General features: G+C 49.9%; 7 protein-coding genes across 7 annotated transcripts; 4 read left to right on the top strand and 3 right to left on the bottom strand.

Annotated features, from left to right (window-relative positions):
• Nucleotides 1–210: 210 nt before the first annotated feature.
• Nucleotides 211–2,066, top strand: DEU56DRAFT_773828 (uncharacterized protein). The gene is made up of 4 exons (XM_041351593.1): nt 211–470; nt 518–574; nt 634–1,545; nt 1,604–2,066. The coding sequence occupies exons 1-4, from the start codon at nt 298–300 to the stop codon at nt 1,617–1,619; spliced, it is 1,158 nt and encodes a 385-aa protein (XP_041213702.1). The 5' UTR covers nt 211–297; the 3' UTR covers nt 1,620–2,066.
• DEU56DRAFT_773826 (ketopantoate hydroxymethyltransferase) lies at nt 2,067–3,633 on the bottom strand. Its single transcript, XM_041351592.1, has 3 exons — nt 3,438–3,633; nt 3,199–3,373; nt 2,067–3,144 (listed from the first exon to the last, which is right to left on the bottom strand). Exons 2-3 carry the CDS (start codon nt 3,362–3,364, stop codon nt 2,255–2,257), a joined length of 1,056 nt encoding a protein of 351 aa, XP_041213701.1. The 5' UTR covers nt 3,365–3,373; nt 3,438–3,633; the 3' UTR covers nt 2,067–2,254.
• Nucleotides 3,634–3,755: 122 nt separating this feature from the next.
• On the top strand, nt 3,756–5,649 carry DEU56DRAFT_878987 (uncharacterized protein). The gene is made up of 2 exons (XM_041356057.1): nt 3,756–5,331; nt 5,390–5,649. The coding sequence occupies exons 1-2, from the start codon at nt 3,778–3,780 to the stop codon at nt 5,477–5,479; spliced, it is 1,644 nt and encodes a 547-aa protein (XP_041213700.1). The 5' UTR covers nt 3,756–3,777; the 3' UTR covers nt 5,480–5,649.
• Nucleotides 5,648–6,974, bottom strand: DEU56DRAFT_773820 (Diphthine synthase). The gene is made up of 4 exons (XM_041351591.1): nt 6,686–6,974; nt 6,511–6,635; nt 6,189–6,458; nt 5,648–6,130 (listed from the first exon to the last, which is right to left on the bottom strand). The coding sequence occupies exons 1-4, from the start codon at nt 6,818–6,820 to the stop codon at nt 5,767–5,769; spliced, it is 894 nt and encodes a 297-aa protein (XP_041213699.1). The 5' UTR covers nt 6,821–6,974; the 3' UTR covers nt 5,648–5,766.
• On the top strand, nt 6,911–8,401 carry DEU56DRAFT_773814 (ERV/ALR sulfhydryl oxidase domain-containing protein). Its single transcript, XM_041351590.1, has 7 exons — nt 6,911–7,043; nt 7,093–7,277; nt 7,326–7,358; nt 7,421–7,448; nt 7,502–7,621; nt 7,670–7,698; nt 7,747–8,401. Exons 1-7 carry the CDS (start codon nt 6,996–6,998, stop codon nt 7,970–7,972), a joined length of 669 nt encoding a protein of 222 aa, XP_041213698.1. The 5' UTR covers nt 6,911–6,995; the 3' UTR covers nt 7,973–8,401.
• Nucleotides 8,402–8,568: 167 nt separating this feature from the next.
• Nucleotides 8,569–10,740, top strand: DEU56DRAFT_907666 (asparaginyl-tRNA synthetase; the record flags this gene model as incomplete). The annotated part of the gene is made up of 9 exons (XM_041356927.1): nt 8,569–8,916; nt 8,968–9,114; nt 9,166–9,345; nt 9,396–9,706; nt 9,774–9,867; nt 9,919–10,348; nt 10,401–10,543; nt 10,602–10,639; nt 10,695–10,740. The coding sequence occupies 9 exons, from the start codon at nt 8,569–8,571 to the stop codon at nt 10,738–10,740; spliced, it is 1,737 nt and encodes a 578-aa protein (XP_041213697.1).
• Nucleotides 10,741–13,007: 2,267 nt separating this feature from the next.
• Nucleotides 13,008–14,278, bottom strand: DEU56DRAFT_907665 (uncharacterized protein; the record flags this gene model as incomplete). Its single annotated transcript, XM_041356926.1, has 6 exons — nt 13,008–13,077; nt 13,138–13,313; nt 13,367–13,582; nt 13,644–13,860; nt 13,933–13,991; nt 14,045–14,278. 6 exons carry the CDS (start codon nt 14,276–14,278, stop codon nt 13,008–13,010), a joined length of 972 nt encoding a protein of 323 aa, XP_041213696.1.
• Nucleotides 14,279–14,786: the final 508 nt, after the last annotated feature.

Genomic DNA, 14,786 nt, shown 5'->3' with positions numbered 1-14,786 from the left:
GCCGAGGGCACCAAGACTTTGTCACAGTCGCGGACCTAGATTTTGTGACACCCAGACAGACCTGCAATCGGAAGAAAAGTAATTTGAAAAAGATGAGCTGCCGCGAGCCAGTTTTAGTCTGCTAGTTGTAAACTTACTTTCGGAGACCGCGGAGGAATCGCTCAGTGTTTCATAAGTCCGCTAGGATCACCATACCCATCACGTGGCAAGGTTGTACATAACATTATATTCACCCGTGCACGATATCTTCAACCTAGTCATCGGCGAATCCTTACGCTGCAAAGTCTATCTTCAATCATGGTGGACCTTGCATCCCTTTCGCTCTTCCCCGCGACGCGTGCGCAGGTTGAGGAGTCATGGCGCCGAACTTGGCCACAATGGGGTGGTGCTCTGTGTCTCACAGAGTACCTTGCGCGAGAGACTGAGATGGAATGTATGGATCACGCAAAGGATGGAAAGATGATCACCTGGTGAGCGCCCCATTGTGCTGACAGGAAGAAGTTAATGGGAGAAGAAGGGTGTTGGCCCCACGGGACGACCCCACCACTCTTGATTTCATGTGTTCCTGTGAGGCGTAAGCGACTCGAGTACTTCGATGAACGAGTATTTCTCTGACGCGCGTCTACGGGATAGATTCAAGCGCGCAGGTCTCGTCGCTTACCCTCCCTCCTCGGCCTCTAAGCCCAACTCAGTGCACAAAGTAACCTGCTACGCCGTTGCTAGTGTTTTTACACCACCCTCAAAGCGCGGGCGCGGCTACGCAGGCCATATGATGCGCCTCTTACATTGGGTCATCGCCTCTCGTGTCAATCTCCCCAAGTTCCCAGAAGCATGGGGTGCACCACCGGAACGGGTAGCGGAAGCTAGTGAGGGACTGTTCTCGGGCCTGTACAGTGATGTCGGGGAAGACTTTTACCACTCGGCAGGCCCTGGGGGTAAAGAGGGCGGATGGGAGACGCGGGGGGCCGTTTCCACTATTTGGGACGTGGGCATGGAGGAGGAGGAGGATAACGATGAATGGACATGGCTGACACAGGAGCAGCTGATCGGGCTTTGGGATCGTGATGCTAGGCGGATTAAAAAAGAGCTGGCGAACATGCCGACAAGAGACGCTTCATATGCAGTAGAGTGCCCGGCAGCATTCGTGACGTACCTGCCAACAAACGGTGTCTGCGGGTTCCACATCCCAAGGTCGACATACGCCTCGGATGTTTCCACCGCAGGCAGATTCTGGGGTGTACAATCCTCGAGTGATCCAGAGACATACGCAAGCTGGAGCGTCGACTTGAGACCTCCCCCGCCAACACTGATCATTACCCGGCTCTGTGCCAGTGAAGAGACATTTCCTGGGCTAATCGCGAAGATCAAACAGGCGGCTAGACAAGCCGGAATTGGGAAAGTGGAGGTATGGAAATTGAGAGACGGCTTAAAGGACATTGCACAGAGGACGGGTGGGCGGACGGTCATACGAAGCGAACATCTACCGCAGATAGTATGGTATGGACCTGGAGCGACGGGGAATATAGAGTGGGCGTATAACGAGAAGTAGGTCCCCCTCTATCCAAAAAATTGCGCGCATTTGTGTTGACAAGTTTGCCGACAGATTCGGCTGGTGCTGATGCAAGATTAAGCTGCAGTTGCAGAACAATCGGAGGTGTCACGCTGGCATAGCTAGAGAAAACGAGCTGCGTCTGGGAATAATCCTACAAGCGCGTCTACTACCACGTCAACAAGAATTGGCGAAAATTTCTTCACCTTCCGCGATCTTGAAGAAGCGGACGTGTAGTCCACCACTCTTTCGAACGACTACTGCTCCAGCTTGCTGAGAAGCTAGTTGGGTGTGTTTTCGAGACAACGCGGCGGATGCAGGCTGGTGAGTGATTTTATGGTTGGGCAGTGAACAATGGGAGGTTATATACCAGTGGGGAATTCAACTATATGATTTAAAACCTCCCTTCTTTTAGTGAGATGTGAACTCCGTCGCGTTCGTTCCTGATTGTTTTCCGAGTTCAGCGTCAACGGCCACTTGTATGCTTTTTATCCATTTGTTTCATCCGGGCGCGGGTAACAACATAGAACAAGCTTTAAATTGATTGTGTATAGTGTGTGCACCGATTTTTCCCTAGCAATATTTCAACATTCTCGAAGCAATTGAAGTCTCCTGAGCCGTATAAACTAACTTGTAACTTATTGTAGCACCTACGCCTCGGGATCTCAATTAATGACAGCTGCATGACTACATTAAAACATGTGGTCAGTTCGTCATCAGTTTCGGAGGATTCCACGTCCACTCTCGATCACCTTCCATTTCCAATAGCTTCTCGATCTCTCCGTCGTCCATCCTGTAACCTTCCTTCTCGTGATGAGGGAAGCTGCCGTCTCTAACAGCACTAGCGTATGCCTTTACGCCGCGTTCGACCTCGCTCTTGACATCCCCGAACCGTCTCACGAATTTTGCCTTGTGCCCCGCCCATGTCCCCATCACGTCGTCCCACACGAGCACCTGCCCACTGCAACCCGGGCCTGCACCGATGCCAATAGTGGGCACCTTCAACCGCGATGTAATGTACGCAGCAAGAGACGAAGGAATGGCTTCGAGAACAATGGAGAACGCTCCTGCCTCTTGAAGGGCGAGGGCTGAGTGCAGAATAGATCTCCCGGACTCAGCGGTGCGTCCCTGGACCCGGTACCCGGAGAGCGCGGTGTGACGCTGTGGTAGCAACCCCACATGCGCCATAACGGGGATTCCGATACTCGTGAGCGCTTGTACACGTCCAGCGATCTCCCTCCCTCCCTCTAGCTTCACGGCTTCCACGTTTCCCTCCTGGAGCATGCGAACGGCTGCTCGAACCGTGTCTTCTTTCCCGGCATAATAGCTCCCGAACGGCATGTCTGCGACAAGAAGCGGTGCGGATGATCCCCGTGCGACGGCGCGGCAATGGTGAAGCATTTCATCGAGAGTAAGTGAAGTGGTGCTAGAATAGCCTAGGCAGACCTGAGCTAGGCTGTCGCCGACAAGGGTGATATCAATGCCGTGCGTTGATGCAGCGCGCGCAGTGGGATGATCATATGCTGTGAGTACAGTGATCGGGGTACGTTCTTGACGGAGGGCGTGCAGAGAGGCGATTGTCACCTTTTTGCGGGCTGTTGTGCATGATGAGGGATCGGGTTGGAGGTGAGACGTAAAATAACACTCACGAGGCGGTAGAACTGGCTTCTGTGCGGAAGATTCACCAGGTGCGTTTGCGAGTTGCTCATATTTTAATGGGCGGACGCTCATACACCGTTGGCCGAGGTTTTGAAAGCGGGCGATCGAGGTAACTGCGCGAGTACGAGAGGTAGTGAATAATATCTGTGCATGCATGATGAATTTCTGAGATGGTGGAATGAGGGGATCGGTTATTGCAGCGTGTGCACTTGATTGATTATACTCGCACCTATATCGATGAACGGAACCCAATAATTGCTGGAATCTGCTATTTCGGTGAAGAAAATATATAGGAGATCAGGCCATAGTTTTGATTGATAATCCGTGTGCACACGAGCGTGAATTCCTAACGGATCTGCCCTTGTGCATGTCAAGGTTTTTAAAGACTGACTTCCGGATCACTCGACCAGACCGGCTAAAGCCTCTGACTAACGTGAACGTGAATACTCGTGGATATTTAACAAAGGAAACTCAATGCACGTGATGCCATCGGTGCCTGGCTACGCGCATTTGGCCTCGCTTCCCCATTGTCCTCATGTTCCCACGCCCCTTGCACCCCAACGTCGACAATGCCACCAAGAACGCGCAGACAGCGAGCTCAAGCCGCACATGAAAGCGAGGAGATAGCACAGATTCAAGTTGAGAAAGAGTTGCTCAACCCTGATGATGTAGAGACCGAACAAGAGAATGACGAGAATATATTCGTCTCTGGTGATAGGGACAATGAGGATGAGGAGGCCGACGAAAACTCGTTCAGCTTTCCTATGCTACCACCACCCCGCTCGCTGGCAAATCCACTTCGCACCCCTTCTCATGAAGACGCGCTTCGCGACATCACTGATGAGTTCTTTCATCCACCTTCACCGTCTCCGATCAAAGCAGTTCCCGCGTTTGCAAGGCTCAAACCACCTCGACGACCAAAGAAACCAAAAAGCCTTGCATTCCCGCACGACCCGCCTAATTGGCAGCCAACTTCTCCACTTCCTCCCAGCTCGCCGCTCGCCTCGACTTCCACATATGGACCACAGAACTACGCGTCAACATCGCACGCGAATGCCTACGAGTACAATATGACCGCGTTTTATCGTCATGCGCAAGAGATAGAACCTAGAACTAGTGATTCCGACCCATTCGGTTTTTTCGCGGCTGAGAAGGTGCTGAAAGAACGACGCGCTGCACGTCTACCAAGCGAGAAGCGCAAACACGTCCAATCTCCTGTTTCACAAGTCACACCATATTCCACGCGCACCAGAGCACAGCTAAATCGCACCACGCCTACTCCAACGCGCCCAGCTTCCTCGGTCCCCATCCCGACAAACGATGAAGATATCGATGATCTCTATCTCGACGAACCAATCACTACATCTATGCCAGTCCCTGCACTCATTCTACGTCATTCGTATATCCCAACGCCATCGTCCTCCCCTGCTTCCCTTCGCTCGGAGATAGTAGTCCCAGTCCTACTTAAACCTCGCTTGGACATTTTGCGAGACCAACCGACGCGCAGCCGTGATCCCCTCCGTACGCCGCGAAAACGTAAACGTGATTTTGACGCTACCACTCCCGCCTCCAGTGATATAGTATCCAGTCCATCACCTGTGAAGATTAGTGTAGCGATTAGACGACCCCAAACACCCTCAGATCGCCAGGAGACAGCAGAAGAGTACACTCCTATTCCGAAACGTACTACACGTGCACAGGCGAAAGGGAAGGGCAAAGCCCATGATGACGCGCTCAAGCCTCGCAGACGTGTCCGCGCTGCCAAAGAAGATGCTTCCCTGAGCCCGAGACAGGCGTGTAAGGACTTGGAGAAGCTCTTGCCGCGCAGAGCAACCACGCGGAGGGCAGCTGCCGTCGCGAAAGCTGGCGGTAAAGGAAGGGTTAGGATGGCTGTCGATCCTGTGGTGAGTGACAGCGACAGTGATGATGAGCAGCCGAAACGGAGGAAGCCTGCATCGAGGGCAAAGCCCGCATCAAGTCCAAAGCCTGCCTCAAGAAGTGCCAAAGCCGTATTAAAGGGTGCCAAAAAGTCGCCCTTGAAAAGCGGGAAGCCTCGGAGTAAGGGCAAGGAAAAAGCAAAACCTCTTGATGACTTGATGGAAATGTCAGATGATACCCGCAAGGTTCGCTAGCCATATTGGTGATGATTGCTTCTCACTGATTGTTTTCTCTGACCTCTAGCGATACGAAGAGGAACGCCTAGCGCGTCTTGAGTACTTCCGCAAGTTGGATGATTATCAGATGAAGAAGGAAAATGTGTATGTAGTGTGAAGTTCCTGCACAGGGAGTGCAATTTCGGATTTTGGTCTTGACTAGCAACCTTATTTTATGCTTATCTGTCGCAGCTGTCTCGATGCGTCTGCATCATGTGTATAATGTTTCGTTGCTACCAGACGTTCCAGCATGTAGCCCCAATGAATACAAATACTTGAGAACCTTGGCTTGAACATTGGATCTCCCCACGACTAACGGTTCTCATCACCTTGTTCACTCACCAGTGTCATTTGCCAAATCAGGCGGGATGCATGTTACAAGATACCGTCTATGATTATTTGACCTCAATAAATTTTCTTTGCGATCCGATTCCAGTTCTCCTGATTAACAGCAAAGGTGCCTGCATAAATCGCCTCTAATTCATGCAACTTCTTGCCAGCGATGATGAGGCTGTGAAGGGGTTTTCCAAACACAGACTCCGGTTGGGCTTGCAAATCCGAGAGACTCCCTGCAACGATGCGTTGAGTACCGTCGTCATCATCCGCCAATTCCTCGCCGGAGGGTATGCTGCCCACACGTGACAGTGCAATAGCGAGTGTCGAATCGCCATCAAGGATGCCTTCTTTTCTAATGCTTTCGATCTCGAGAAGCTGGTTCACGGCAGTAGGAATGGACATGTATCGTGGCGGCTCGTAGATTTTTCTTCCTCTGAGTTTCAGACAAATTAGAAACTGAAGGTCCCAAAGAAGGCGAAGGAAATTAGTACCTTGCTAGATTTTCTTCGCTTTGTTCCTTGACCTTTATGTCAAGAAGTACGAGCGTATGCAGCCCGAACTTGGCGTTCTCTGCGATGCGGTCGTAGAATGAGTCTGGTTTCCATGCGTCTGTAAAGAAGACGAGGGATACTGTCTGCCCGAAATTGTAGAGCTGGAGCCCCGAGCATCCCGCTGCGTTGATGATAGATGCATTGTGGATGATTTGAGTAGGAATCTGCAGATCGCGAGCTCGGAGTAGCAGATCCGTATGAGTCGTTGCGCTGTACAAGTCTAATGAAAAAAAATGCAGACAATAAATGGGAAAAGACTTACCCAAACGGATCGCCGACGACAAGAAATGCAACGTTTTCCGTTGTTGCGTCGCGCAGGATCTCATCGCTCTCGAGCTCTACCATGTCGCGATCTGCAAGGATGAGCGACTTGCCGTAGAAGGCTTCCTTGCGCGCATGTGAGCAGTGAGAGAAGAATGGTGTGAGGGTAGACTGACGAGGCGGTCCTTGTTCACCATCAGGATGGACGTGTAGGCCTCTAGGTAGACCCGAGAACAGGATTTGACTGCTTCTAATCCACGAACTGTGATATCCTTCTCGTCGCAGAGACCAAGACCAATCACGTAGAACATTTTAGAACGCTCTACTAACTAGTAGTAGCTTAAAAGTAAAGGATTAGAGTGCATTGATGATCGTCGTCGAAGTGATATCTTTATGTCGGGAATTTCCACTTGCCTTTTTCAGACAGACCCTCGACAACTGCTTTACTCGGTTCCGTGTCCAAGTTTCATTCATTGTATACGCTTCATGATTTCCCGCTTCGCAAAATCTTTTCTTGCGGTTGTCCTTGGCCTTGTACGTGTTTTAACACTATCCTAGAGTTTCTTTAAAGTGACTGTCGCAGTTTCTACTGGCTGCGGTGGCATTGCTCCACCCGCCTTCCCGCGCGTACATCGACCCATGGACCGGCGACTTCTTCGGTGAAGGTGGCGTTGAACAGGATCTACGACCTCCTCTTTATAATGGCGCAAGGCCTTTGTCGGTTCAGGGAGGTGTCATCATGTCGAAGCTAGAGAATGAGACTGCCAAGTAGGTGATGCGAGATGATGTTCTTTGCGTCTCACACACCTACTACAGGGCGGAACTCGGTCGTGCGACGTGGAAATTGCTGTTTGTATTTGTGTTGCATACAGGACGTCCGCTGAACTTTGTTGCTTTGTTGTGTAAGATAGACATACTATGACTCTGCGGTATCCTGAGGTAGGGTTGATTCGATGTTTGAGTCTGTCAACTGCTCACGAGATCACATGTAGCGCCCGACACAAGACGAAAGAGATGCTTTGAATTCATACTTGCATCTTACGTCGCGCCTATACCCCTGTGGCGAATGCGCGGCCGAATTTCAAGAATTGCTGAAGAAGTTTCCACCACAGGTAAATTCTCTTCAACTTGAGCTTCATCAGTTAAGAAGTGTTCAACAGACAGGATCAAGATTGGCAGCAAGTCTATGGTGAAATATTCTTTATAATCCGACTCTCGCATGCTTACACGTGGTCAGGCTGTGCTCAGTGCACAACGAAGTCAACGAGCGGTTAGGAAAGCCATCATTTGATTGTGCCCACCTTGATGAAACATATGACTGTGGGTGTGGGGATGACAAATCAACATCCTCAGCGCGACAACCAGCGCCATCTGACAACGCTGACGACCCAATGGATCTGGAATGGGACATTGCACGGGACGATGTGACTGGTGTAGGAATGATCAAAGGTGGGAAGCGGTAGCCACCACGCTGCCAAATGTGTTTGCGTCGGGCTGTCTGGCGTCATTTTACACAACGGTTTGATCGGCTTTTGTGCGTTTCCTGGGGGTTTTTGGTGTATCTTCTATGGTTGTATATATACCCCCCTTCTCTCTTTACTTGGATATACTGATACATTGATGTACCATGGGTTACCGGTTAATAGTTCAACAAGGTTGGGCATGGGCATTCACATTAATATTAAGTTGATCTTGGTCCACTTTCGCTGCAGTGATGTATTATATCCTTCTCTTATGACATCTGGTCTAACGATTTCAAGCTGCCAAATTGTTTTTAGAGATTTACTACAGCTGAAACGTGTGTTTCGAACCCTAGGCCATGACGCCAACCATGCTTTACTTATTTCCAGCAATTGGTTACTGCCTGTGGCCTAGCGTTTATCCGAGTGAGATCTTATCAGAGGGCAGTTTGACAATGAATGATAGATAAACCAGATTAGGACCGATAATCTATATGAGTCACTAACTTTCAAACGAGTACCGATTCCTGCACAAAGTCCTTGACTCATACTTGCTCGTACCACCATCCAGTTCCTCAGGGCTTCCAAAGATACCCTCAATGTCGACAATATACATAGATCAAACATCGGGCGTCGACGCCCCCGGAAACGGATCCATTGATCAGCCTTATCAGTCCCTTGCCTATGCCCTCTTCTCGACGCCTTCCGCTGCAGTTGAAACGACACAACACCAGATCCGCAAGGACTCAGATGCAGTATATGATGCACCAACTCAGTCTGCGATGAAAAAGGCCAAAAAGGACGCCCAGGGACTTGAGAAGAAACGACTAAAAGCACAAACGGAAGAGCGAGAAGCAAAAGAGAAGGCAGAGAAACGCGAACGAAGGCTCCAGGACAGCAAAAAAATCGTGCTTACTGAAGACCCATCCCTCCCTCAATCTATCAAGGTAATCCTGTTGTTAAATTATGAATATCCTGCTTATTTCTAAATCATACAGTCCAAGATCGTAAAACTGGAGTCCCTTCGCGGGCAGCGCGTCCGGGTATCTGGCTGGGTTCACAGGCGGCGTGATCAGCAAGAAATCATGTTTATCGTCCTGCGGGACGGGACAGGATATCTACAGGCTGTTCTTACTGGAAATACGGTAAATCTTGCAGCTCACAGTTTTGGTCTTTAGATCTGATTCGTGCTTCAGACTAAAACATTCGATGCTGTAACATTACAGCTAGAGGCATCAGTTGAGCTGACTGGCACACTGAAGGCGGTTCCTGAAGGCCAGCGCGCCCCCGGAGGACACGAACTAGTCGTTGACTATTGGCGCGTTCTTGGTGCTGCTCCTGGTGCCGAGGAAGCATTTACTAACAGACTCAACGAGGTTCGAGTCGTTTAACTAATTCGCTGGGCATGTGTTAACCGTATCTTCAGCAATCTGACCCATCGATTCTGGCTGATCTCCGGCATCTCGTTCTCCGTGGCGAGATCGCCTCTTCTGTGCTGCGCCTTCGTGCAGCCCTTCTCTCCGCTTTCCGTCAATCGTATGCAGACAACGACCTTCTGGAGGTGACCCCTCCCTGTTTGGTACAAACCCAAGTGGAGGGTGGCGCAACGCTCTTCAAGTTCGATTACTACGGTCAACCAGCTTTCCTTACGCAGAGCTCCCAGTTGTATCTTGAAACATGTCTTCCTTCCCTTGGTGACGTGTTCTGCGTCCAGGAGAGTTTCCGTGCCGAAAACAGGTTTGTACCACCTTCCCTCCCATTTACTCGACTTTTTTTTCTAATGATCGTTCTCGTTCCCCACCAGTCACACTCGCAGACATCTGAGCGAGTACACACACCTTGAAGCCGAACTTGCATTCATTACATTTGATGACCTCATGACACACATAGAATCCATTGTGCGTCGTATTATGGTATCTTCACGCGCCGTTTGCTGATTACTGGTACAGATTTGTGAAACGGTCGACAAGCTCCTCGCCAATCCTTCCACTGCAGCTCTCATTAAAACTCTGAACCCCAACTTTACACCTCCTTCTCGGCCATTCATGCGTATGTCCTACGCGTCCGCCATCGCATGGCTCAACGAACACAAGATCCAACGCCCGGCGGAGGACGCTGACGGCAACGTGATCACCAAGAAAGACGAGGGGACGGGTAAAGACGAGCCCGTCATGGTCGACCATGAAATTGGTGATGACATTGCGGAAGCCGCGGAGAGGCAGATGACGGATATCATCGCGGCTCCGATCTTTTTGTATGGCTTCCCTGCGGAGCTGAAGGCATTCTACATGCAGAAGATGCCCAGGAAAGAAGGAGAGCAGGGCCCTGTGTACACAGAGAGCTGTGACCTTTTGATGCCTGGTGTCGGAGAAATTGTTGGTATGTGAAGTGATGGACTGTGCGCGATTACCTGTGACTGAGAACACGATAGGCGGGTCGATGAGGATAGCTGGTATGGAAGAGCTACTGGCGGCATACAAGCGCGAGGGCATTGACCCCGCTCCTTATTACTGGTTCACGGACCAGCGCAAATATGGTACTTGCCAGCATGGAGGGTACGGACTCGGCGTCGAGGTCAGCCCTTCTTTATATATTTTTGTGAAAAACGTGGTGGCTGACATGTCTGGCGTAGCGTTTCCTTGCATGGCTAGCTAACAGATTTACAGTGAGGTATGTATCAAACAGGACTGATAAAGAAAATCGTATTGACAAAGACGCCTTCCAGGGAATGCTCGCTGTATCCACGGTGGCCCGGTCGTGCAACACCTTAGATTCGATTTGGGTCTCGATGTTCAGCGGTATTGTGAATAGAATGTATGGGTTGTACATAATAGATAATTGCGTCTTACATCGTTTGGATCCTCTTAGCGAAACACACGGTACTATCAATAATCACAACGTAGCCCGGATCTGCGACGAAGTTTCCGGAACGCCTTGTCTTACGGGGATCACACGATTAGTTCAGGGGCGGAATGATTGACTCAGAGCACGACTTCAACTAGGATAATATAACAATTCAACTGAACGCGCACGTTACATGCAACACGGTGCTGATCCCAAAATCAAAAATCGCTCATACGTATGCAAATATCTTGGTCAAAATCAGATTCGACTCCAGAAGCAACTACATCACATCTACCAAGTCAGCAACTTGCGAACTACGTGTTGTGCCATCAACCACAGCACCAATGCGAAAGCATAAACACTACTCACTGTCCAGATGTGCTACTCATTCACAGACTACTAGCCCGGCGGTAGGCAGAATCTCCTACGGCTAGCCTATTGGAATTACAAGATGGGGTGAGCAATGGGGTCGAATCCTGAATGCGAAGCAAACTACTCATACTCACAGCCACGAAATTACAATGAAGGCCACTGCAGCAATCGTTGTCCTTAATGCAACCGACGCCTCGTGATTTGCATGCACTAACAGACATACATGCTGCCAAAGCAGTAACGACGACGAGGAAGGAGAAACGCATGATTTGTGCGAAGTGATAGGAGCTTGGCATAGGAGAATACAATTTCTCTGAGGGGCACATTATGTAAACAGGGCTACAATGTAAGGTGTACAGACATGCTTCAATTGACAAATCCTCAAGTAAATTTTCAGCTGTCAAAGAGATCTTTTCGAGTATTAAATGTGAAGTTTCGTTTTGAAAGTTTAGGCCAGCATCACTTTAAATACATATGGAGTATACCACCCCAGCCTGGTGACCTGACCTCGCTGAAATACACAGCACTATCAACAACTACAAACGCAGCCCTGGCAGATCTGCGAGGAAAGTTTCTGCCTTGTCTTGTGGCTTCACACGATCTGGTCAAGGGGCGGAAGATTCTACAGCGTGAGTCAGAGCACGACTTCAACAGGGATAACATAACGGTTCAACTGAACGCGCACGTTCCATGCAACAACGGTGCTGATCCCAAAATCAAAAATCGCTCATACTATGCATGTATCTTGGCACGGCTTGAATATTGTTGTGCGTACCGGTGTATCGATGCCATCGGTCGAAAGGTCGAAGATGCAACCGAGAGCGTTATTTGATCTTGAGAGTCGAAACCCGACCTCAGGTCTTGGACGCAACTTGGAAGCTGGCTGGCTGGTCCCTATGTCAAAAGTACCATTGATACAAACTTTGTGTGCTGCTTGTGACACTGCCCGAGTATCATGTCCAGTGCAATCGGCACAGTCACACGTAAACTTCGCAGGGCAGACAGTGACTATTGACGCGAAATCTCGCCAAAATGTGTGTGACCTCCGATTTCTGGGGGTGCCAGCTTGCTGCTGCACGGAGTAGGGCGGGGGATCACAGCTATGTGCGGTTAATCCTACAAGACCTGAGAAGATTACGGTTTGTTTTGATGAGTCCTGCACGCTCTATCACGTAGTTAATTGTCGAATGCCAGTGATTATCATATTGCAATGGTGGCGAAATCGATTGCTTGGGAGTCTTAGCCAAGTCTTATCTCAAGGCTTGTTGGTTCAAAACGCCACTGGATAGTGCTGCGCTACGGTTACGCATCAAAACAAGCAACGCACTCAGCAATGTCAACACTTACATTAGCTTATGGGACACGAGTGGTCAGTGTCTAGACGTGCGTGTTCAATTGAACGCTGAATTGCTGAAATTACGATTGAACGACTCGGCCTCCTGCTCTGAGACCTAACTCTCGACAAAAGTAGTCCCCAACGCCGTACTCACAAGATCAACTTGGCAGGTGATAGCTTCGTCGATACTTGAATACACCCAGTTCCGTCTCCACTATGTTCAACCCCAACTCAGCGAACAGAACCTTGAATGTGTCCCCTGCTGCGAGATGTAGTGATGTGACGTTGACGCCCTTCGCCTGCAGGTCCTTGACTTTATGCTGCTCAAGCGAAAGGCCCGACATTTGAGGATTCTACAGAAAAAGAGCCCTCGAATGCGTTGTGCAGGTGTACAGTCGCAGGAGCATCCATGGTTCTTGCCTTACTGTTAAGTCGAGAATAAACTGGCGAATCGACATAAGTGAGGGTAAGTGGAGCATTCGCGGTCTATGCATCGACTTTGAATTCTCCCGCATATCCCGAGGCAGTAGTCAAAGATACACGTGCATCAAGGGGGCTAGATATGACAATGAAGCGTTTAATACATCGAGGGATGAAAAGGAGCATTAATACACACGCATTTGCGGTTGTCGTGACCAACTCCAATGGTTTTGCAACTTCGTCATGGAACAGGTTGACATCTGCGTCAATGGCCATGTTAGTTGTGACGAGTTTAAGAGACGACGTTGAATGGAAGTGTCCTTCGATGTGCCCGTTAGCGGTTGTAAAAATCTCTGTCTCCGCTGCTACAGACTGTACAGACTTCAGCTCTAAATGTTCAAAGCTCTAAACAACGCAGCACGAACCTGGACATTGATGGGCAAATGCAAAGTGTTCAACGAAATACTAATAAAGAACACAGTGTCTGACAACGCTGCAACCTCGTGGCGGAAGAGCGGTGCGGAGGTCGCTAAACTCTTAATGTCGAGGACATCCTCGCCCGCGCTTGCGGGTAGAGTCAATGTGACATCAAGCATGAGCTGATCTTTGTTATCTTGTCTAGGAAGACGGCTCTTTGGGGTCTGTATCATTACCGATGGAATTTGAGTATGGCACAGCATGGTACCCAAGAATAAAACTTACATAGATGGCGATTCCAGTCTCATTTGCCTGGCGCTTGAGGTGACAAACATATGCACGTTCAAAGGCCTCTTCCATATGATATGCAGCGCGGACGCGTACGATGACAGAATCTGAGGCCTCTATGGACTGCTCCACAGTAACAGTGCCGTACTGGAAGGCACCCCGAGAGATGAGATACAGGACGTCAGAGTCGACAGGAAGGGTGAAAAGTGACTCGCTGCCAAAAGGTAACTCATGCGCCCATGATGGTAAGTCCTAGTATCTATCCCACTCCGCGCTGCCGATGCACCTGAGGACTGCCCCGTCGCTGGGACCAGAATAACCAGGCTCGTTGAAGTCTGTCCAAAACTGTAGTGCTCGTAAGTTGGTGTCTAGTGCTGAGGGCCATAGAAAAATCCAACCTCGTAGTAGGCGGGAACTTCGCGCGCGATATTGAATCCAGGGTGGGTAAACACACCAAAGAGTAGCCAGGCCACAAGGCCGATACCACAGACCTTCAAAAGCCTAGCTGCGATAGACTGTCCCAGCCGCTCCATAAATTGCAAATCGCAAGCCTGGCTATTGATGGTGGCAGCATTCACTAACGCTAAGGCACCCTCTTCAAGTTTCAAAACCTCTTTCAAGCCTCCGTTCATCCTCGTCAGGCCGCGAGAGCAATACATAGCATGATGCGCATGTCTGCAGATACATAGTAGTAGACCTGCGCGCCAATGTCGAAGGATCCATGTTGGAACACGCGTCCGACGCGCTTGGTGTCAGCACTAACCTAGTACTAATCCAGGCTAGTGGGCATGAGAGCTCAGATTCAAGTTGACGCCGATTATTCAATTTTGTTTTGGTCGCGTCTGAATCATGTATTATGATATACCCGCTGGTATTATCATCAAGCTACCTTCGTCAAGATTCATGGATGATGGTTTGTTAGTGTCATGGGTCGGAGCTGTGCAACCATCAACCGTCGGTCCCGAGTTTCAGCGCTTCAGCACGGCGTGGGATTAGTCTTGTAAGCCTGGATGTCAGCAGTTTGACCGCGGTTATCAGAATATTGACACTGACAAATCCGGGGCCCCGTTATCATACTTGCAACTTGCTCTAAACTCCATCATGCAGCACCAGGGGCTGTCTAACTTTGACGGTCACCGT

This window comes from Suillus clintonianus (assembly GCF_016758775.1).
Source record: "Suillus clintonianus strain FC179 chromosome Unknown DEU56scaffold_6, whole genome shotgun sequence".
NCBI classification, from domain to species: Eukaryota; Fungi; Basidiomycota; class Agaricomycetes; order Boletales; family Suillaceae; genus Suillus; species Suillus clintonianus.
Note: the sequence above shows the minus strand (reverse complement) of the source record. Positions and strands in the feature narration are given on the sequence as shown.